Below are 24,478 nucleotides of genomic sequence, written 5' to 3' on the forward strand. Positions count from 1 at the left end.
TATATATATATATATATATATATATACAAACCAGATTCCAAAAAAGTTGGGACACTGTACAATTTGTGAACAAAAAAGGAATGCAATATTTTACAAATTCCATAAACTTATATTTTATATACAATAGATTATAGATAACATACTGTATCAAATGTTGAAAGTGAGACATTTTGAAATGTCATGCCAAATATTGGCTTATTTTGGATTTTATGAGAGCTACACATTCCAAAAAAGTTGGGACAGCTGGCCGCTCTTAGAGCGGCAGTGTCTCTCAGAAGTCAAGATGGGCAGAGGATCACCAATTCCCCCAATGCTGCGGCGAAAATAGTGGAGCAATATCAGAAAAATTGCAAAGAGTTTGAAGTTATCATCATCAACTGTGCATAATATCATCCAAAGAGTCAGAGAATCTGGAACAATCTCTGTGTGTAAGGCCGGAAAACCATACTGGATGCCCGTGATCTTCGGGCCCTTAGACAGCACTGCATCACATACAGGAATGCTACAGTAATGGAAATCACAATATGGGCTCAGGAATACTTCCAGAAAACATTGTCGGTGAACACAATCCACCATGCCATTCGCCATTGCCGGCTAAAACTCTATAGGTCAAAAATGAAGCCATATCTAAACATGATCCAGAAGCGCAGGCGTTTTCTCTGGGCCAAGGCTCATTTAAAATGGACTGTGGCAAAGTGGAAAACTGTCCTGTGGACACACGAATCAAAATTTTAAGTTCTTTTTGGAATACTGGGACGCCATGTCATGACTGAAGAGGATAAGGACAACTCAAGTTGTTTTCAGCGCTCAGTTAAGAAGCTTGCATCTCTGATGGTATGGGGTTGCATGAGTGCGTGTGGCATGGGCAGCTTACACATCTAGACAGGTACTATCAATGCTGAAAGGTATATCCAAGTACTAGAACAACATCTGCTCCCACCCAGACGTTGTCTTTTTCAGGGAAGACCTTGCATTTTCCAACATGACAATGCCAGACCACATACTGCATCAATTACAACATCATGGCTGCATAGAAGAAGGATCCGGGTACTGAAATGGCCAGCCTGCAGTCCAGATCTTTTACCCATAGAAAACATTACTCATAAATCTTACTCATAAAGAGGAAGACAAAGAAAGAAGACCTGAGACAGTTGAGCAACTAGAATACTGTATTAGACAAGAATGGGACAACATTCTTATTCCTAAACTTGAGCAACTTGTCTCCTCAGTCCGCAGACTTTGCAGACTGTTATAAAAAGAAGAGGGGATGCCACTTAGTGGTAAACATGGCCTTGTCCCAACTTTTTTGAGATGTGTTGATGCCATGAAATTTTAAATCAACTAATTTTTCCCTTAAAATTAGACATCTTCTCAGTTTAAGCATTTGATATGTCATCTATGTTGTATTCTGAATAATTGAAATTCTAAACTTCCACATCATTGCATTTTGATTTTATTCACAATTTGTACAGTGTCCCAACTTTTTTTGGAATCGGGTTTGTATATATAATGTACACACACACACACACACACACACACACACACACACACACACACACATATAAATACCTCACGACCAGAATGTGTGTGTGAATACTAATTCCTTATTATGCAGCGTCTGCTCCTTCATTCCTATTAAAACTTTAAGTCTTTGGTCTTTCTTGAAATGATCTGATGATTTAGCAGGCTTAGTCACTCGCACATCACATTATTGTCAGCAGAATACGATTGACCTTAGCTGTGGCAAGTATCCACAGAGCGACCTAATAGCTTTTTTGAGATGTGTAGTGTAGTGTGTGTATGGAAGCATTTAGATATACTTTACTACAGTATATATTCTATGACAGTATGTTCAAATTGGTGTGATTTATAAAGCATTTAACTTTACTAATATGGATTATTAGATGGATGGATAGCTAGCTAGCTATCACCAGCCAAAGGAGTGGGATATATTAGGCAGCATGTGAGCAATCAGTTCTGGACGTTAATAAATTGAGGCCATTGTGATGACTAGTTTAGAGCATCTCCAAAATGTCAGGTCTTATGAGGTGTTCCTGGTTTCCTCACTGGTCAGATCCTACCAAAAGTGGTTCAAGGCAAGAGAATCAGTGAATGGGTGACAGGGCTAGTATAGCACAACGTGCTGAAAAGTTGTTTCTTCACTGTGCTTGCTCTGAAAGCCGACATCAGTCCTTATTGTTCAGTTGCTAAATTATTTTGCCTGCTAAACAGAAATGTTATCACTCCTGATGTTGCGATCTTTCCAGTTCATCGGTAGCTCACATCACATTCCAGTTCAGTAGTTTAACCTTCTGGGGGTGCTAATATGATAGTAGGGGGTATATTTATGAAGCTTGTCTTGAAAGCACTGGGCATGAAGGACTATGAGTACCAAACACTTGGTCTTTTAGCTAGATGTAATTAATAGTAGGCGAGCCAAAAACACTATATTGGAATTTCAATGAAGATATCATGCAATGCACATTTTTATGGACTTGCAGTGTGTAATAATTTCAGATAGACGTTTGATTTGACACACTACTACAGGCTTTTTAGAAACTCAAAATGAAACAGAATTTTAATGAAGTCCGATCCACTGCATTTGCTTTCATCATTCTGAAGTTGATTATTTTACAATGTATTTAATTAAAAAAAATTAATGAACATGTTATAGTTATTCAGTTATGTTTGTGTGTAGCAAGTAAGCCCATATCATGTTATAAAAAATGTTTTACCATGTTACAATGATTTTCTGGCCAATCAGAAATTAGAATCCAACATCATTGTGTTCTAAACAATAAGGCAACTGCAGATTATTATTATGGGATCATTATATTTAAACTGGCTATATACAGTTTTTTTTTTTACCCAAGTGGTTTTGGTGCAAAAGTCTTAGTCAAAGTGCTGAAAAGTCTTATTCCCTGTCATTGGAGCAATTAATTATTTTAACACTAGACCCCATTAGAGACCCCATTAGCCAATATTTTAAGCATGTTAATAAAATGGAAATTTTCTACCCACTGAAGTAAATGAAAATGTTCTGATCGGAGACAATATTGAAAATGTGACTCGGGCAATTCATTGTATTTTTGTATATTCGGGTACAAAAAAATAATGCATTATGATGCTACATTACATTATAACATTAAATTTGCTATTTGCAGTGCTGTGCTTGAAGAGACACTTCCAGTGACCAGTGACTAGTAATGAGCCTATATATATATATATATATATATATATATATATATATATATATATATATATATATATATATATATATATATATATAACATTTAACATATAACATATAACATATACTGTACTTACATTGTTTATCAGTGCACAATACACTGTAAAGATCTGTTTAGAGCATTACATAATGTCTTTGGTGCAATGTTTTGTGTAGCGAAACGTTTTCTACGACGATTGATTTTTTTTATGCTACATGTTGAATTTCTGTGGACATTTGTATTAACCTATAGTATATTGTCATTGACTGGGCGAAAGAGAAGAAAAGTTCTCTGGCTATAAAGGCCTCTGCTGTTTTATTCAACCACAAGGTTCATAATTTTTTACCTGTGTCTCATTTCTACCTGCATGAGTTCTCTGAATGTTTTGCAAATTCACAACTCATCTCCAAGAATCACATGAGCACTCACTAACTGTGATGGCTCCAGGTGATACTATTTCAGAGTTCATTAATGATGTGTTTCTCCTGCAGGTGTTATGAAGTAACAGATGAAGAGCTTAGCTAAGAGCACTATGAAAACTTTAGGAAATGCTTATTGATGGCAGGCCTGAGGCTTGCACGGGGAGTATTAATTTATGTAGCAAGTTAAAATGCAATGAAAACTGTGGTGCACATGAATCATGTATCTGTTCAAAAGGAGAAGCACGTCCTCATAAAGACTAAGCAGTTTGATACCACAGCAGTCCGAATGGTTTTATTATGATTTGTTGAGTCGGCTACAGTATTTTCCAAAAATATGTGGACACCTGACCATTTTCAACATTGAATTAAAGGTTTAATCCCACATTTATAAGGAACTTCTACTTGTTTTCATGAGTGTTGGTTTCTTGCATTTTGTAAGTTCCATTTTCCTCTTTTGTGTCTGTGTGTATTTGGATAGTTTGGTCCTTGATTAAATTCTCCCATGGTGGTGGTAGTGGTTGTGGTGGTGGTGGAGCTGTACACGGTGAGCGTGATTTGTGGCTTTGATCTTCAATCAGTATAGTGTGTCTGCCTGCTTGCTGTGGATAGAGTGCAATGTCAGATAAGTGTCTGTCACTTGAATTGAAGGCAAGAAATATGGTCCCATCATTGTTACTGGTCTTGCATAACCCTTTCTGGTGTGGCATTTGTGCAAATCTGTACCCGGTTCATGCGTATTTTTTTTCCAAAAATTGTAAAGCATATATATATATATATATATATATATATATATATATATATATATATATATATATATATATATATATATACAGTGAGGAAAATAAGTATTTGAACACCCTGCTATTTTGCAAGTTCTCCCACTTAAAAATCATGAAGGGGTCTGAAATTGTCATCGTAGGTGCATGTCCACTGTGAGAGACATAATCTAAAAAAAAAATCCAGAAATCACAATATATGATTTTTTTAACTATTTATTTGTATGATACAGCTGCAAATAAGTATTTGAACACCTGAGAAAGTCAATGTTAATATTTGGTACAGTAGCCTTTGTTTGCAATTACAGAGGTCAAAGTTTCCTGTAGTTTTTCACCAGGTTTGCACACACTGCAGGAGGGATTTTGGCCCACTCCTCCATACAGATCTTCTCTAGATCAGTCAGGTTTCTGGCCTGTCACTGAGAAACACGGAGTTTGAGTTCCCTCAAAAGATTTTCTATTGGGTTTAGGTCTGGAGACTGGCTAGGCCATGCCAGAACCTTGATATGCTTCTTACAGAGCCACTCCTTGGTTATCCTGGCTGTGTGCTTGGTCATTGTCATGTTGGAAGAACCAGCCTCGACCCATCTTCAATGCTCTAACTGAGGGAAGGAGGTTGTTCCCCAAAATCTCACAATACATGGCCCCGGTCATCCTCTCCTTAATACAGTGCAGTCGCCCTGTCCCATGTGCAGAAAAACACCCCCAAAGCATAATGCTACCACCCCCATGCTTCACAGTAGGGATGGTGTTCTTGGGATGGTACTCATCATTCTTCTTCCTCCAAACACGTTTAGTGGAATTATGACCCAAAAGTTCTATTTTGGTCTCATCTGACCACATGACTTTCTCCCATGACTCCTCTGGATCATCCAAATGGTCATTGGCAAACTTAAGACGTGCCTGGACATGTGCTGGTTTAAGCAGGGGAACCTTCCGTGCCATGCATGATTTCAAACCATGACGTCTTAGTGTATTACCAACAGTAACCTTGGAAGCGGTGGTCCCAGCTCTTTTCAGGTCATTGACCAGCTCCTCCCGTGTAGTTCTGGGCTGATTTCTCACCTTCCTTAGGATCATTGAGACCCCACGAGCTGAGATCTTGCATGGAGCCCCAGTCCGAGGAGATTGACAGTCATGTTTAGCTTCTTCCATTTTCTAATGATTGCTCCAACAGTGGACCTTTTTCACCAAGCTGCTTGGCAATTTCCCGTAGCCCTTTCCAGCCTTGTGGAGGTGTACAATTTTGTCTCTAGTGTCTTTGGACAGCTCTTTGGTCTTGGCCATGTTAGTAGTTGGATTCTTACTGATTGTATGGGGTGGACAGGTGTCTTTATGCAGCTAATGACCTCAAACAGGTGCATCTAATTTAGGATAATAAATGTAGTGGAGGTGGACATTTTAAAGGCAGACTAACAGGTCTTTGAGGGTCAGAATTCTAGCTGATAGACAGGTGTTCAAATACTTATTTGCAGCTGTATCATACAATTAAATATTTTAAAAATTATATATTGTGATTTTTGGATTTTTTTTTTTAAGATTATGTCTCTCACAGTGGACATGCACCTCGATGACAATTTCAGACCCTCCATGATTTCTAAGTGGGAGAACTTGCAAAATAGCAGGGTGTTCAAATACTTATTTTCCTCACTGTATATATATATATATATATATATATATAGTACAGATCAAAAGTTTGGACACACCTTCTCATTCAAAGAGTTATATATATATATATATATATATATATATATATATATATATATATATATATATATATATATATATATACAGTACAGACCAAAAGTTTATATATATTAGATATACAGTACAGACCAAAAGTTTGGACACCTTTAACAAAAAAGTGAACTGAAAATATGTCATATTGTAGGTTCTTCAAAGTAGGCATCAAGAGAATGCCAAGAGTGTGCAAAGCAGTAACCTAAGCAAAAGGTGGCTACTTTGAAGAACCTACAATATGACATATTTTCAGTTGTTTCACACTTTTTTGTTATGTATATAATTCACGTGTTAATTCATAGTTTTGATGCCTTCAGTGTGACTCTACAATTTTCATAGTCATGAAAATAAAGAAATATATATATATATATATATATATATATATATATATATATATATATATATATATATATATATAAAATTTTATATTATTAGATGATAATATTAATAGTAATAATAAGAGGGAGAAGAAGAAAAGAAATAAACATTGAAATGTCAAAATCATATTGAAATGTATGTATTACATACACAACAATACACAGCATCACATGCAATTGAAATTACTTCATATTCTTCGTCTTCTTTTCTTTCTTTTCTTTTCTTTTCTTTTCTTTTTGTTATTATTATTTAAAGCAAGAAAAACAGGTCTTTGGTTCTCAATTTGTAACATGTCTATGTGTTTCTTGCTTGTCAGATGATGGGCCTTATTCCAAAGGCAACAAGGAATCTACAGGGCCTGACAGTTCCCTTATTTCCAGAAGACAGAGCATCCCAGGTACACTACCAATTCCCCCCCATCCCCCCACCCTCCCTCTCACACACACACACACACACACACACACACACACACACACACACACACACACACACCACACATACACAGTTTGTCTGTCTATCGGTTTCTCGTAGTCTCTTTCTCTTAGTTTTATTAATTCTCTTAAGATTCATTAAAAAGATGCTTTACATTTCAAAACATTTGTCTTATTTCACTGGTCACCCATTTACAGGACGTTACAGGTTTGTTCCTGTTGTCTTTGGGCTTTGGCATGGAATGTGTATATCACTATTAGGTGGAATTTTAGGTTTTTTATTAGTGGATTCTGTACTAAGCTGGTTGGAATTTTTCTGCTATATTTATAGTATATTGTTCACAAAATTCTATCTACAGAGTAATTTTTTTTGTGAGCAAACCGGAGACCACACATTCATACAGCTCAATAGGTTCTTGAACCGTTTTTATTATTTTTTATTCCGATTGGGATGATAATTTTGATATTTTAATAGTGTATTAAGCTCTTTTTGCTTTTTCTCCCAGCTCCCTGAACTTTCATGATTCAGTGTTATTGCCGCTCTCTTTCTTTCGTTCTTTTGATCTTTGAGGACGTTTATCCATAATGCTGTACGGGTTTCAGCACACTTCCTGCCATGATGGTTTAGTTGCTTGTTTGAGATCCTGAGCTTTAGGAATTTGATGCATACCACTGGCGATTTACTTACAGCGTTTCCCCCTAGTTTTCTTTTCATAACTCTGTGTCTGTCTAAGTCACTGTCCTGTTTTAAACAGTGCAAGAATTTCTCTGTAGTGCACCAGGCATAAGAAGACATAATTCAGCTCAATGCCAGGCCAGCTCAATTAAACGAGCAGTTGACCATCTTGTCATAATTGGATTCGCTGAGTTGACAGTAAAACGTAATGGGTTTTAAATTGCTTTGCCTTGACTTTATTTTATAGAATGGACAATAAAATGCACTTGTATAGTAGGTTAATGATAAAATAAAACACCATTTTGGTCATTTGTTCAGATCCTGCTTTATCTAGCATAGCCACTACTTTTGCAAATGCCATAACAATAACTATTAAATCGATATGAAATTCTTTCATATGTCATTTCTTCTGAAGAGAGCTACAATCTCTTCAGATCATCGAAATTTTAAATATCATATTTTATCAAATATATATTGGGTGCATTAAAATAAAGTTTGGAAGCAATAAATATTTAATTGTACTTTCGACTTAATTGTTTTTAACTTGAGTTTAAATGGTCACAGGCACCTCAGCTCTCTTTCATGTTTTGTGGAAAGGTAATATTTAAAGCTTGGTGAAGTGAGCATGCAAGCACACTGCAGGCTTAATGGCTTTTTTTGTTTGAAGAGCTGTTTATTCTGTGGTTAAACACACAATACACACCATCACGGCCCCTCCAAGCTTTGTGAAACAGCCGTCCAACATTTGCCATTTAATTAAATGTTTATTTTAATTCATTCTCAGATGCAAATGCTGGGATTAAAATCTGTGGTTTATCATGTCTAGGAATATTGAGTGTTTTTCTAAGAGAAAATTAGTTCTATGGGAATGCTGCTTGGAAGAGTTATTGCCTCTTTAAATGCACATAATTAGTTGTAATTAGGTTTTACAGATTGACCGGGAATATCAGGTCTCAATTCGAAAGCAAATCTTTAATAGAGCTTGCTGATAATTAAAATCCTACCCTCATGCTGGTATCTCACTTGTTTTAACAGCCCTACTACTAAAAAGTCATTATTGCTTATAGTTTCCAGGATGTGAACTGTTGATGAAAAACCTGTAGTTTCAAGCGATGAAAGTTTTGCCCATTGAAGAACTTTTTTACCTTCAATGCAAGATGGAAAGGTCTTGTTATCTGTATTGTTATTTTCTATGTAAAAATTATTGTCATAAACAATTATACATTTTCACTCTTTCAAGGGGTTTAGGGGGTGGAGTTTGTCTGTCTACAGTATATCTTCATTTTCTAAGTGCTTTTCTAACTTCTTTTTATATAGCTGGAAAAATGATGTTTAATACCCTTGCCACATTTGTAATTTCTTATAATCTGTGCATAAAAATGATAGTCAAGCTTTACATTAGTGAATAAACAGTAGTGAGTCAAGTTATGTGTAAAGTTTTGAGTATGTAAATATCACATATTTCTGTTCTGCACTAAAAGTGGGATTTTATTATAAGTAGCCCACATGTGTACAGGGGGTAAGGGTTAATGACTGCCTGCTGTCATGCTGCATAAATCAGTGGCAGTTTTATAATGTGGTCATTGTATTATTATTATTATTATTATTATTATTATTATTATTATTATTGTTGTTATTATTGTTATTATTGTGTTGTTGACTCTGGGTCTTTGGCTCGGGCTGTGTGTTTGGCTCTTGTGTTTTTGGGCAGAAGAGCTGCGGGGGGTGACGCTAGTGGAGCTGATTAAGAAGGAGGGCAGCACACTGGGCCTCACCATCTCAGGTGGAACAGACAAAGATGGCAAACCTCGCGTCTCCAACCTCAGACCAGGAGGCCTTGCAGCCAGGTGGCGTGTACACACACACACACATGTGCACATACAGCAAAATTAGTGATAAAATCCACACAATTCAGTGTTAAATTTACACTTACATAAATGAACATAAAATATAAAATCTCCAGTTAAAGGGTTTTACTTTCATCCTGGCATAATATATTGGTATGGTGCCAATATGCTGCTAATTTGACTAGGCTTGAATCTTTTTTTTTCCTGGCTAAAATAAATGCAAGAAGGGTTTTTTTATAACCTTAAAAGAAAACCCCAGTCAATCTGGACTCAATCCTCTCTATACTTGTCCCCATGTATTTTTCTCTCTTTTCCCAAGTCATTCATATCTGTCAAAATTTGCCCTGTCTGTCTATAATACCTGGGAAGTGGTAGCTAAGTGGTTAAGGTGCTGGGAGGTCAGAGGTTCCAACCACGGTATTGTCAAGTTGCCACTCTTGGGCTCTTGAGCATGGATCCTAACCCTCTGTGCTCCAAGGGCACTGTACCATAGCTGACCCTCTGCTCTGACCCCAGGTTTCAAACAAGCTGGGACATAGGAAGAAATTAATTTCACTGTGCTGTAATGTATATGTGACAACTAAAGTATATTCTTTATCTATTCTTTATTCTTCTTCATCTGTTAATTCATGTCCTTTTTTCTCAACACTTGTTGCTGTCTGTCAATACTCGTCCTTGTCTGACTATGATCAATCTTATTTGCTTTTATTTTTCCTTCCCTGTGTTCACAAACCCCTATCTTCATACATTCAACCCTGTTTGATCATTTATATCTACCTACTTATCCCTGCCTGTGTATACCTATGTATCCGCCTGCATTTATCTCTATATGTATACATACATTCGTATGTGCTACACTTATCTCTTTCTCTGTACACATCCCTATCCGCCTACAAACCTCCCTGTCAGTGTTCAAACATCCCTATTTGCCCTCACTCAACCACATCTGTGTGCACAGATTTGTATTTGTTTACATTCATTCCTGTCTGGGTGCATTTCTCCTTCTCTTTGTCTATAGTCATATGTTTCTCTGTACACCCCATTCTGTGTATACTCATCCCTGTTTGTCTATAGTCATATGTTTCTCCGTACACTCATCCTATTCTGCGTATACTCATCCATGTTTGTCTATAGTCATATGTTTCTCTTTACACTCATCCTCTTCTGCGTGTACTCATCCCTGTATATCTATACTTATATTTTTCTCCCTACACTTATCCCTTGCTGCATGTACTCATCTCTGTATATCTATACTCATACTTTTCTCCCTACACTTATCCCTTTCTGCGTGTACTCATCCCTGTATGTCTACAGTCATATGTTTGTAGTCATCCCTGTCTGTGTACACACCTACCAACTGCCTATAGAAACATAACTGTCCATGCCTGTGCCAAGAATCATCTCCATGTGAATCTTTCACAATGTTTTTCTTGCGTTTAGGCAAATAATGGATAGTAATGGATTGGATTTGAAATCAGTTAAAAAACGCCCAATGTAATAAAATGGTAACATACCATTACTGCCATAAAATAATCCGTTTCAATACACATACTCAACACAATGAACATTTTAGCATATAAATAGCTTTCTAAGTAAAGTAAATGAAACAGAATTGAATTCAGTGATAAGGATTATGTTGTTACTCCCCATAGCTGGAATGAAGGAAGTTGGATTGCTTACACATTTTGATGAAGCATCACTATGCTAGGTCATGCAAGCCCAAAGGACGATGTGAATAAACAGTGTTCATTTCTCTAATTAGCATCTAAATTAGCATATGTTTATGTCCTCTGGCTTGTTCAACATCAGATAAAGACTTCTCACTCTGGAAGACTTTCCATTCAACAGAAAAGAGCAATATCTGATCTCAAAAATCTCTTAACTCACACAAATGGAAGAACTAATGCATTGAAATTATTTTTAATTTAAATAACAGATGACCAGACTTTACTATGTTGTACTATCTACAATAATGAATGAAATCCTACACAAACTGTGCTCCAGGAGTGACCAGCTGAACGTGGGTGACTATATAAAGTCAGTGAACGGCATCAATCTGACTAAGCTGCGTCATGATGAGATCATCAGCCTGCTGAAGAACGTGGGCGAGCGTGTTGTGCTGGAAGTGGAGTATGAGCTGCCTCCAGCCGGTAGGAAGTAGAGTATTGTGTCTTTGCTTGTCATGTGGCATTGTGCTTCTTCCTATGTCTATGTATTAAGTGATAAATACTGTACTTATATGCCACACATTTAACCATTTCAGGGGTTAAGTTGGAGTGTACTGTATAAACTTGAAATGAAATATTCATCAAATAAATTATTCATTCTATTATTACATTTTTTATAGATTTTTTTATTTTATGGAAAAACCATGATTAGGCAGTGTAGGACTTTTAAATCACATCAGCTGTGATTATAATTGTATGACAGTGCAATTATGGAATGAATGGTTCATCAAAAATTCATCTTTCAAATCTTTTCATTATTTAACGATGTAGTGAACCAGACAGTACATTAACAGCTGAAGTTTGCTTTTTTGTTTTAAGGCTAATGTAGCTAACAAGTGATGAAACAGATTGCCCAATGTTTAGCATTTACCTGAACAATTTAAAGTGTAACTACAGTATATTTTAATCTGCTTATACTCTTACACTTTTAAATTCTCATGAAACAGCAGCTCTATAAAAAGTTTAAAAAAGTATAAAAAGCTCTATAAAAGTTCTACCTGCTAAACAAATCATAGGTTTATAATAATGTGCTTGGTCTTATACTGTATGTTTTTGTTTCCATAGTAATAACTTTATGATATTTGATTTTGCATCACATTACAAGCTGTATTTATTTTTTCAAGATTGAAATAGAAGTGGAACTGATGAGGAAACAATAGTTGATAACATTCCACATTAGATGTCCATGTGCATGGATAAAAAGAATGGTGGAAAAAAGTTCTTTAATAAATATACAATTGTAGTTTTTAAATTGTTGTGGTATAAGAGGAATTAAACAAAAACATACCGCTATTAAAATAGAATAAATCTTACTAAATACTGTGCATATACTGTAGCCATCTCAGGGGTTAAGTTGAAGTTCTGTATAATTTTCTTATGTTTAAATACTCAATTTTATTAATTAATAATTAATTAGTCAGTGTTGAGCTAGTTTCTGAAATAACAGCTCTAGCTGCTAATAAAAGTTCTAGCTGCAAGACAAATAATAGGTTTATACTAATGTGCTTGTACTAATACATTATAAACAAACAACAGTTTATACCTCCTGATAACATTCCACATTAGATGTAATTGTAGATGGATAAAAAGTATGATGTGGTGTTCGAGTATTTATTTATTTCGAGTGTAAGTTGTCATATAAGAAGAATAAAATAAACATGCTGATATCGAAAATTAATAAAGCATCATAACACCTCATCTAGTAACAAGTCATTGTATTTCTTAAATAACAGATGTGTTTTATTTGACAAAAAACTCCATAACTCTCATATTTAAAAATATATATTTTATTGTACAATAGGAAAATACTTCCCGAGTTCAGTTCTATTGCCGATAGAGCATTAAAACTTTAAACGGATTAAGGCCATTTTTTTTTTTTTTTGATAGCTCTGTAGTGGGCACTCAGCTGTAGATACATTCATCATCCATCACTACATGGGCTATAAAGGCAACCCAGTTTCTGTAATAAATTGGTCCGCATGTGGTTGTTTACCTGGTGCCCTTTTCAGGACGTGTTTAAATTTTGTGATCGTAAAATTCTAAAAGGCCCCTCTACAGGCCATCGCATGTCTGGCAGATGTATTAGCCATTTTATAAGCTCAGTGATCTTGGCTGACCTTCCTGTTTGTGTTGGTTTATCTGCTGAATTGTCTGCCAGGCTGGCCACCTGCCCCAGTAAAACATGATAAATTAATGAACAACGTGTGTTGGCGCTGTTTGCGTCCTGTTTTCTTTCTTTTTTTTTCCAGTACCAGACAGCACCTCAGGTGTTATATCGAAGACAATCGAGATTTGTTTACAGAAGGAAGGCAATAGTTTTGGCTTTGTAATGCGGGGTAAGTGCATACACTTGTGTTATTAGTGTTAAATCTAGATTTTGAAATTAAATGTTATTTCATTTAAGCAATTTCAGGCAACAGCTATGGTAATATCTTTGGTGCATGCTGTGGTATTTTAATAAAGGCTATTATGAGCCAATGTTTCAATCCACTATTTTATGTTTTATAAAGGAGGCTCTAATGAAGACTGGCACAAGACTCGTCCACTTGTAGTTACATACGTTCGGCCCGGAGGCCCTGCTGACAGGTAATGTTTAAAATATTGAATCTGCCCTGCTGACAGGTAAATGTAAACCGCGTATATTTCAACCTGTTAAAAAATGCTTTTAATTCAGTGAGTAAGTAATATACACTCAATATACGTACCGTATTTTTCGGACTATAAGCCGCTACATTTTCCCCATGTTTTGAACCCCGCGGCTTAAACAACGAAGCGGCTTATTTATGAATTTTTCCTGGGTTTTTCCAAGTTTTACAAACTTCAAGCCAAAAAACTGAGTGACATAACATTAGACCAATGAAATTGCCGAACGGAAACGAAAAAACGCACCTAACTCCAGTTGCAACAGAAATCATATAAGCACAGACAGGTTTCCAAAACTCATGCTTTTTTATTTTTCTTGGCAACAGCGTTACGGGTTAGTCAAAGAAACCTAGAAATAAGCATCAAAAAATAATAAGGACATATTCCTCAGTCTTGCACACCTGCAGTAATACCGGAAAAATGCTGCGGCAGCCTATTCCCAAAATGCCGCTCTGCTTTTAAAGGAGCAACAACATATTTCACCCGTTACACCGTGTAACAGACACTGTCTAACAGACATGTGTAAAGTTCATTAGTTTCAGTGTAGACAGGGGCGGCTTATAGACAGGTGCGGCTTATTTATGTTTAAAATAAAAATCTTTGTCAAATTCAGTGGGTGCGGCTTATATTTGGGTGCGCTTTATAGTCCGGAAATTACGGTATATACTTTTTAATATACCTCCAGGCTATACATCAAGACATAATGTCTTTTTACATTGGTTTATGGATGTGGTGAGGGAAGACATGCAGATTGTTGAAACAGGCAGATATAGAGGATGGAGGGGTATGAAGAAGGATGATCCTCTGTGGCGTCCTCTACTGGGAGAAGCCGAAAGAGGAAGAAGGAGAAGAAGAATGTCTTTTTACATTAGGCCACAGAAATGCTATATTATTAAACATAAACAACAAGTATTTATTTATTTATTTAAATGAAAGATGTTGTTGGCAGCTGTAAGTTTACAGTTTTAAGTGTTTTGCTTCAGTTTTGGCCCATACCTTAGGCAAATTCTATTCCCTGTGGTTCATCTGATGGATATTCAATTTCAAATCCAGAAGATCTTATTAGATATTATATGATGGTATTTTATTCATTCCTGGGTCATCTATGTCATGTTCATGTCCAAAAGTCCATCTACCCCCAAGAGTCAGTTTTCTGGCTAATGCGAATAAATGCTTCACTTATATCAAGAGAAGCTCCCCTTTATCATGATGCAGCCATCTCTGCACTTTACTGAGTATAAGGTGTTCTTAGGATCACACAACCTGCCCTTTTTTTAAATTATGTATTGAATTATTTTCAAAAAGCAAAAAAAAAGTTGTCTGACCAAAGTATAATGTTTCAAAGTAGTATGGCTTTATGTAAATGTTAAATCTCTGTCATCTCAGTGATGTCAAGGATGCAGTTAACTGTGTATTGTATTCCATGTGACTGCTGTTTCTGCTGCTTTTTCTTTGTCCCTTTGTCTTTTTGAGTGACTATTGGCTTTCTTTCGCATGTTGTTTTTTTACTTTACTTACATTTGTTAGTCCAAGAGTTTGTCTTGAAATCTTGCTCTTGTGTCCTTAGATAATTAGTTGTGATTCCCTAATGTTTATATTTAAATATTACCAAACCAATCGTACTGACAGGGATGTTTAATTTCTTTGCTCTGGCTCTGACGCCAGGAACAGTTTGCACAAGAACATTTTATCTGGATCTGTATCTTTTTATCTAGAATTTGATTCATTAAACATGTCAATTTAATCGTTGGCCTTTATCGAGAAAAGTATATTCACTCAAATGTGACAGACATCAAATATACTATATGAAGCCAGTAGCCATCACGGTTATATATAGAAATTTTAAGAACTTAATTTTAATTCTTTGTACAGTATTACATTGATTTCTATTTTTAAAATCAGACTTATTTTGCAGAATTATTATTTTTACTTAGTTTTGCTTGAATCCAAGTATTTGGTTTGAGACATTTGACAAAGGCATTAGATTATGAGACATAGTAGGACATTTCTTCAAGCAAACAAGCAATTCCTTATTCAAGACCTACATGTTATTGTCTATATAAAAAACGTAATTTGACTCCAATTGCTGGGGAGCACTATGAAATTGAGTTGTATGAAAGTGTATCCGTGCAGGTTTAGAGAAATGGAATACATAGTAAAAGAGATTATAGCCATCTGTAAGGTGTTATTGAATGCACAGCACCTCAAATCAGTACAGGTATGCTCAAACGCTGCACAAATGAAATGTGACAGTTAGATGAATGTAGAGGTAAACAAGCCTTTTTGTTTGTTCCTGCTGAGAAACAGCAGTCCTCCTGGGTAAGTGTATTCTGATTTATATATTATCTAATTATACAGACTTTCGGTACAGTACAAGCATTGCTTGCTCCTTGATCATGATGGTAGAAGACAAATTGAATTGGCTTTGAAAAACTCACATTTCACTTGCAGTGATGTAGTCATGGATATACAATTATTTTATTACATTTAATAAAACAAATAATACAAATGTAATTAAAAAAAAAACATCATACAGGGATTTGGGGGTCATGGTGGCTTAGTAGTTAGAGTGTTTGCCTCATACCTTTAGGGATGGAGTTTAGAATGTTTCTGTGTACATTATACATAAACTCTGTGTGTGCGGAGCTGATTGGCTTTTCCAAAAGTGTGTGAGTGTCTATGCAATTGTGCCATACCCTGGATGTGCACCCTGTCTAGTCTGTCCCCCAGCTTGTGCTCAAAGTGCCCAGTGATAGGCTCCAGGCTTAAGTGGATAAGTGATGCAGAAGGTGGATGGATGGATGGATGGATGGATGGATGGATGGATGGATGGATGAATAAATGGATGGATGAATGGATGGATGGATGGATGGATGGATAGAGAATGGGTGGATAGATGTCAGGTTATGCATAAACAATTGGCATGTACTGTGTATTTTGACAGATGAAATAGAATGTCATTTTTGTACCTTCAATTTACAATGGTGCTAATTTCTTTTGCCTTACATTACCCAAATAAATGTTTGTTCGTTGCTAATAGGTTGCCATGGTTTTAACACTTGACCAGTGCAATAGTAAGCATCTTTTTTTCTGTACAACACTTAATATAGTATACTATGTACGTATACTATATGTACGCTATATGTTTTCTGAACAATCAGCATTAACAAACAAAATAGAAGTTTTAATCTGTTGTGTAAAATAAATTTTTCTTTAGGTTATTTATGCTAACTAACTATGATCTATTACGAGCTGCTAATACACTGAGTAAACTCATTCATGATCTTAATTTCAAATGATCTGAAAAGAGATTGCTGTTTTACATTAAAAAAATGCTAAGCGTTCATTCATTCATTAGCAATTCAACTTTTTATGTGTAGTTCATCTCAGTATCTTTATGGTTGTTTAAAGGAAAATTAACTTTTGGTTTTCCTTAAGACATAACTACTTACCAGTATGTATTTATACTGTATGTTTAATTTAGTTAAATTATAAAACATTTAAAGTTATAAAATACTTCCCCGCCTGCTACTTTTAATAAAATTGCAGGCATTTTTAGACTCCTTCCCCACAGATTACTTAAAATAATCCAACTATTAAAAAATTATTATAACATTATTAATTATTTAAAAGTATACAAAAGATATATATGTTTATTTTATTCCTGGAATTTTCAACATAATGTTAACATTAAATAATGATAATATTATGTATTATTATTTATGGGCTCATTTATGGTCTGGACTTAGGTCAGGAAAATAGCTATAGGAAGACATATCCCACATAGAGAACCGCTGTATAGTATGTATTTTATGCAGTATATGCTGCATGTGTGGTGTGATATATGTATAGTAAAGGTAGGGTAGAGTGAGGGTATGTGTTTCGATTTTTGATTTGATTCAATGCACTTGACTTGAGTTTAAATTTGGACTGTATTGCTATAGATGTATAGGCATGCATTATATTTACTTACAGTGAATTTAAACTAGAAAATTACTTCAAAGCTAAATAACCAATAACATGGCTTTTCAAATTTGATATCAAGTGGAGTGTCTGTAAAAATAATGTGACAGTCCAAAAAAAAAAAAGCCTGAGTACTATTTATCTAGTATTACTTCATCAGTATTTGTGGACTAACAAAGCATATGATTAGTTCCATGTGACTTGATGTCTTTATGCAGGGATGGCACATTGAAGGCAGGTGATCGGCTCCTCAGTGTGGACGGCATGCCCTTACACAATGCCAGCCATAGTGAAGCTCTTACTTTGTTGGCACAGTGTGGTCAGGAAGCCATCTTCCAAACCGAATATGATGTGACCATTATGGGTGAGTGGAGACAATGCATTTGACTTTTTTATTCTCTTGCCAAACTCAAGGATTAACCTTTTTATGAACCTTCATACACATCACAAACAAGATTTTTACCTTCATGTGTATTATACTTATTCTATATTATAATACATTGTGCTGTGTATAGTACCTGTGTTTTTTGATCCATATTATTTTTAGATTCAGTAACAAATGCTTCTGGCCCACTATTGGTGGAAATAGCAAAGTCTCCTGGAGCGAGTTTGGGCATCACATTAACCTCTGCCACATACAGGAACAAACAGGTTATCATCATTGACAAGATCAAAGCTGCCAGCGTGGTGGACAGGTAATAATCTAGTCTTCTGTATCTGCTTTTTTTTTTACAAAAAATAACTCGCATGTTTCTATTTATCGTGTGACAGTGAGAGGCCAGGCCGTATACTCAATATGTTATATATTAGGGACAGCTCCTGAATCACTGTTCAGAGCAGGGCTCATAACACAAGCAGGCAAAAACAATCCCCTAAAGGCGAGGAAAATTGAGATAAGCATCAATACCAAGAAACTTGTAAAACTAGTAAAAACTTGTAAATTCAAGGATATGCTTTAATATTAGAATACAATACAATACATTAATACAAAGTACATGCAGTGTAAATAGACAAACCTATCAGCAGAACAGGTGAATATAATGATAAAATATACCAGAAAAAGGACTAGGACTAGAAAGATTAAAATCAATACCAAGGTATTAGATATTACAGTTCTTAACAAGCTAGCATTTAGGAAACTAGCAGGAATAAAACAAATAGAAAAAGATTTTATTACATTTTAAACACATTTGGAGACAGCTTTTCATAGAAATCAAATAGTGTTCCATTCGAGTGTTGATAAGTTTCAAGCTGTTGATGAGAAGCAGAAGTGTTGATTTTTTTTTCTTTCCATAAATACTTCTTTGCAGCAAAAGTAAACCAGCAAATAGTGGGATACATTTGGATACAGTGCATTTCTTTAATTCCTACAAATTTCTGATTATTGAATAGTTGGAGACCGTTATGATGACCAGCTTTCATTATTTATTCACATAAAATATGTGCATTTTCTTTACAGATCAGGAGCCTTACATGTAGACGATCATATCCTCACCATAGATGGAACAAGTACAGAGCATTGCACTGTGTTGGAGGCCACTCAGCTGTTAGCCAGCACTTCAGATGTGGCCAAGCTGGAGATCCTGCCTGCTCATCAAATGCGATTGACCAGCAAAGCTCAGGACACTGGTGAGTAAGCTTCAGCTTCTGGGAGACCTTGAGTGATTTTGTGCCTTCTCTGCAATTTTGCAATGCAAGCACTGAATGTCTCGGTCATGCCTGTACCATGGCATCCAGCCCCAGAGGGGGTGTGAAGGAGAACCAGAGGGGACAGTGCAATGTCTCTCAAGTTGCGAACAGGTCCACTTGAGCTCTGTAAAATCTCTCCCAGATCTGCTCCACCACATGGGTGTGGAGTCGCCATTCCCCAGGCCACAGCCCTTGCCTCGAGAGGGTGTCTGCTTCCTCGTTCAAGTAGCCCAGGATATACGCTGCCCTCAAGTAGAGCAGCTTCCCATATCCTCACAGGAGGATCTGGCGTGCCAGCTTGTACAGGAGGCGCGACATCTCGATGCCGAACCGCTAAGTGCTCTGATTGAGCTAAAATCAACCAATTGACGATATAGTTTAGGACACCCTGCAGTCTCATAATGTCCAGGGCCGCATTGTTGACACAGCTCGAGTTCCTGAAGGGGATTATAAGGTTAATTTAGATGATTTTGCTGGAGATGTATGTGGTGCAGCTGTAGCTTCAGTAAAATGAGACTTGTTGAATTGTGTTCATTGGGTTTCTTGCTTTAGAAATCGCATTCATTCTAGCTGTATGAGATACCTGTCTTTGATGCAGCATTTTGTTATACTGCATTTCTGTATGATTTTGATGGTTTCTATTTATCATCTATTTTCTAATGATGATATTAAGAGATGGATTAAATCATGAGGGACAGCACAAAAAGGCCTAGGTGTGAAATGCATAATCAGCCTGCCACTGGAATACAGTATAATCCATATGTAAACATTCAATAATCCACTCATGTTTTAAGACTTGTAGATAATCAACTCAAGGTTTACCCAGATAAGTCTTTTTTTATTCAAATTTACTTACACTCAAAGTGTTCATGAATAGCAGATTTCTTGCAAACTGCTTATTTAAAAATAAGTTGTAGCCTGCTTTACAAACAGTGTCACTTATTTGGTCAGCTTTGATTGACATGATTGAATATCGTTTCACACTACGAATATTGTTTTTTTTTATGATCACGGTAACTTGTAATGATAACGGTATTTCAAAGTAAACTACACCAACATTTATTTCTCTATTTACATGGTCTGACCTTCCAGCCCCCTTCCATTAGGGGTATGATGAATATTTTATAAAAATAAATAATTACATTTTTATTAATGTTTTTAATCCATAAACCCAGATTTGACCATATAATAAACACTTTGTTGCACAATTTCTTATTGTAATAAATGTTCTAAATTTACTGATTGGTGTAAAATAGGACAGCGTACTCATTTTTATGCTATACATTTTAAATTCTAATCTCACCAGAGTACATAGATATGATCTAAATAAGGACACCGGGAGATGGAACACACATATGCATACAGCTGTCCCCTCTGTCATCTCAACTCGCTGTCATCTCTTTTAATTAGTCTCTCTTTCTGCTTAATGCCGCCCCTAGAGCTTTGGCGCGGAGGTTAGATTTAATTACGGAGACCCATTCACACCCAGACCCTCACAGAACGAGACTGAACTCAAATCAGGCCTGTGGGGTTTCAATGTCCCATTTCTTGTGTGTCTACAGTTGAAGAACAGATGTTAAATTAAGCATGTCAGACTAGTTAACACCCTTAGTTGCCTTTAATATACGGGGTTTTTTTTTTGTATTAATATGTAAGAAAGAAAGATTTCTGCAAAAAAAAAAGGCCAATAGGTCTGGGCTTTTTGTTTTTCAAATGGAACCAGATTCTGTCGGATTCACGTCAACTGTTTGCACCCCAAAGATGCAGATGAGCAAACTACTATTAATTTATTACTATTAAAGTGTGCAAACTAAAAAACTACTGTATATACATATCGCTCTGCCTCTCATCTCTGAATAGGTTTTTTTCACTGCCCACAATGTCTCATGTCAGTCTTAGTTACTTTTGGCTAAAGTGTATGTCTCTTGAGTACCATGCCACTCAATGAAGAGTTTTCTCATGTCTACATTTAGTCAGAGAAAAACAAAACCTTGTGCATTTAGGCTAACAGTGTTGACACAGTCTGCTTCTGCCTTCAAATTAGAGAAAAAAATGCAATGTGTTGTCCAGTGGGCCAGTTGCCAATTTGATAGAAAAGCCACATTTTTCCATGGAGCTGGACTATGGACAACGTTGCATTAGGATGAAGGGCTAAATTGACTTCCAGGTGTAAATGTATGTGTGTAGTGCTCTGTGATGGACTAGCATCACACCCAGTATATTTCTCACATAATGCACAGCTGACAAAGATTTACAGTCAGACCCGACCTATGACCACTCAGCATTTTGGCAATACGACGGTCACCCCCAACGGAAAAAAATAATAATTTTAATCTTATTTTTTATTATTATTTTATTATTGTTTTTTTATTTATTTTATTTGTACTATGTAAAAGTGTGTTTACAGTGCCTCTTTATGTCTGCGACTGGTTTTTCGGTCCTTATCTACGTCGTAAGTTGGGGTCTACCTGTACTCAGAAACCTTTATCTATGAAATATGCACTTATGTTAAATACATCTTATATGTACATTTACAGCATTTGGGATATTTAAGGATGGGGTGGGGGCATACATTTCAACTTCCATCTATTTGTAACAACAATCCAGCCAATGATAAGTAATGTATATTTTCCTCTGTTTACTATAGGTTTTGTGGCCTTATTTCAGTTTTTTTTTTTTTTTTGCTTTTTTTAAAAACCACGCATAAACCTTATTTTGTCAAAAATACAAACACACACATATAAGTTGTTTACATATTATGGTAGCCCAGTTTGTGTTGAATACAGTGTAATATGTTTTTTGTCAATAATATATTTTAAAAGCAACTAAAAAGAACCAAATGTGAGAGCATGTTAAAATCTCTCAAGGGGCCAAAAACACTCTCAGACTCCAGAGGGTTAAACAGCCATCTGTATAGTTGATGTAGATTTGACAAGGGAATGGGTTTGTATTGAACAAAACCAAATGTAAGACGTGCTACTTTTTTTTTACTTCTGATGTGAGCCTCCATGTTAAATTTTTGTAAACTAGGAAGGAACTCGAAAAGATTAATTACATTTAAGGGCATTTGGTAGATTCCTAAAGCCAGAGCAACCTACAACTGCGAAGTTGAGGGTTAAGGGCCTTGCTCAAGGGCCCAGCAGTGGCAGCTTGGTGGTGCTGGGATTTGTATGTGTGACCTTCCGATCCAGAATACAATGCCTTAACTATTGAGCTAACACAATGAGTACTGCATGCCTACTAGATTACTAGATTATGCCAAATTGACAAGTGTGAACTTCAAGCTAAGTTTTCATTTTTCCTGGCTGGAGGTTGAGTAATTTGTTGCATGCAATGCAGTACAAGTCAAACAGTCCAACTACTGTATCTACAGCAGAAGTTACAGAATCTAAAATTATTTGCTAATGTTTTTAAAGTGTGGGACAGAATTTATAACCAATGAGTGGGCATTGAACAAAGTGGAAAAACTGAAAGGATAACCACAAACCATTTGCAAGCAATAAATATATTTTTGTATCTGCTGGTATAGGTTTCTGCTGCCTTCCAATGTTCAAATTAGATAGTTAGACGCCTAATCCAGTAAACTCAAAAACATTGCACACTTGCAATGTACAAAAGACGTACAAAATAATTTTTTTTCTTCCAAATATTACTGATAATTTCTGGGTAACAGCTCAAATACTGTGTATTTTCTATCTTGAATATTTATTATTACTATCCTATTCTGTGAAATAATTGTCCTATTGTTCTATCTCATGTTGTTATGTTTTACACTTTACCTAAATCTTGCATACTGTTGTGTTGCACTATGGTCATGGAGAAACGACATTTTGTTCAAAAGTGCACTAACTATTTGGAGGAATGACAGTATATGATAAAATGGGTGCTGTAACAAGAAAAGAAAAGCCATAAGCGCTTCATTTACACTTTTGGATTGGATGAAAAAAAACATAAAACACTGTCACTATTGAATGGTTATTTGGAGTTTGTTACTGTAAATAGCTCTAACTGGATACTTTTCATGCTCTAATGCTTGGTTTTTTCATGCTCTAATGCTTGGTTTTTCTATGTTGCACATTTCTATGTTGTTTATCCTACTCAGATCCAGTAAATATTGTGCCTGAGAGCCTTTTAGGTGCAGCCATGCGTCATCAGTGCTGTTGTGTCTTTGATTTGTCTACACTGTCACCAGAAATCTCACCAAAGGAGAACACCTTTTCTCTTAAATCTTGCATTCCTTAACAAGAAAGGTTACAACACTGCTCAGGCTCATTGGTCTTTATTTTGTTGCAGAAATGTAAGCATTCATGCATGTGAATGTATCTTCTAGGATGTGATTCATGCTGTTGATTCGTCCCAGTGAAGATATATGGGTCAGCTCCCAGCAAGCACGAAAACACGTACAAGTGCAAAAATGGGAAACTTGTATTAGAAAATGTGCATCATTGACCCCATTGAGACTTTAATAAAGAATTGAAAGTCCAGGAGTAAAGCTTGCTTTGATGTTACCAGCAAAGATGATGGAAGGAGAAAAAGTATAGTTTAATATAACTGGCCTTCACCTCATGAGAATTTAATCACATTCTCATTACTATATCTCCAAATGAAAAAATGTGGAAAATGTGTCATGACTCAGGATAGTGCGCAAAATTTCACTGGCTTTAAGAGTTAAATGTTCTTCGAAACATGAAAAAGTTCTGATACGAGGGTTAGCTTCAATTCGTTATCTACAACATAGTCAAAGAATTTGACATGCCTTTTAAAGCCAATATGGTAATCTTCTTACTGAGTTTAAGCTCCAGAGAGTCACGTAGGCATGTCGGAGCTCACATCAGAATGTTCTTCAAAAGTTTCTTCAGGCAGATGAGCTTAGCATAAGCTGTGTGAAGCGTGGATGTTATGACCGTTGATTGAAAAAAAGATTTTTTACAATTTTAGATTGTTTTGGAGTGACAG

General features: G+C 35.9%; 1 protein-coding gene across 19 annotated transcripts in view; it reads left to right on the forward strand.

Moving 5' to 3' along the window:
* The window catches only part of grip2b (glutamate receptor interacting protein 2b), a 189,287-nt gene that overhangs the window by 123,775 nt on the left and 41,034 nt on the right, over positions 1 to 24,478 (forward strand). For 13 of the 19 annotated variants that reach the window (XM_046875134.1, XM_046875131.1, XM_046875135.1 and 10 more), the window contains 8 exons: positions 6,863 to 6,943; positions 9,365 to 9,500; positions 11,505 to 11,650; positions 13,477 to 13,563; positions 13,738 to 13,813; positions 18,052 to 18,197; positions 18,381 to 18,528; positions 19,293 to 19,462. In XM_046875134.1, coding sequence (XP_046731090.1) covers positions 6,863 to 6,943; positions 9,365 to 9,500; positions 11,505 to 11,650; positions 13,477 to 13,563; positions 13,738 to 13,813; positions 18,052 to 18,197; positions 18,381 to 18,528; positions 19,293 to 19,462 — 990 coding nt within the window. The remainder of the gene's footprint in view (positions 1 to 6,862; positions 6,944 to 9,364; positions 9,501 to 11,504; positions 11,651 to 13,476; positions 13,564 to 13,737; positions 13,814 to 18,051; positions 18,198 to 18,380; positions 18,529 to 19,292; positions 19,463 to 24,478) is intronic. The other 6 variants (XM_046875136.1, XM_046875132.1, XM_046875137.1 and 3 more) reach the window with 1 other exon arrangement.

This window comes from Silurus meridionalis, chromosome 19, assembly GCF_014805685.1.
Source record: "Silurus meridionalis isolate SWU-2019-XX chromosome 19, ASM1480568v1, whole genome shotgun sequence".
In the NCBI taxonomy this organism is placed as follows: domain Eukaryota; kingdom Metazoa; phylum Chordata; class Actinopteri; order Siluriformes; family Siluridae; genus Silurus; species Silurus meridionalis.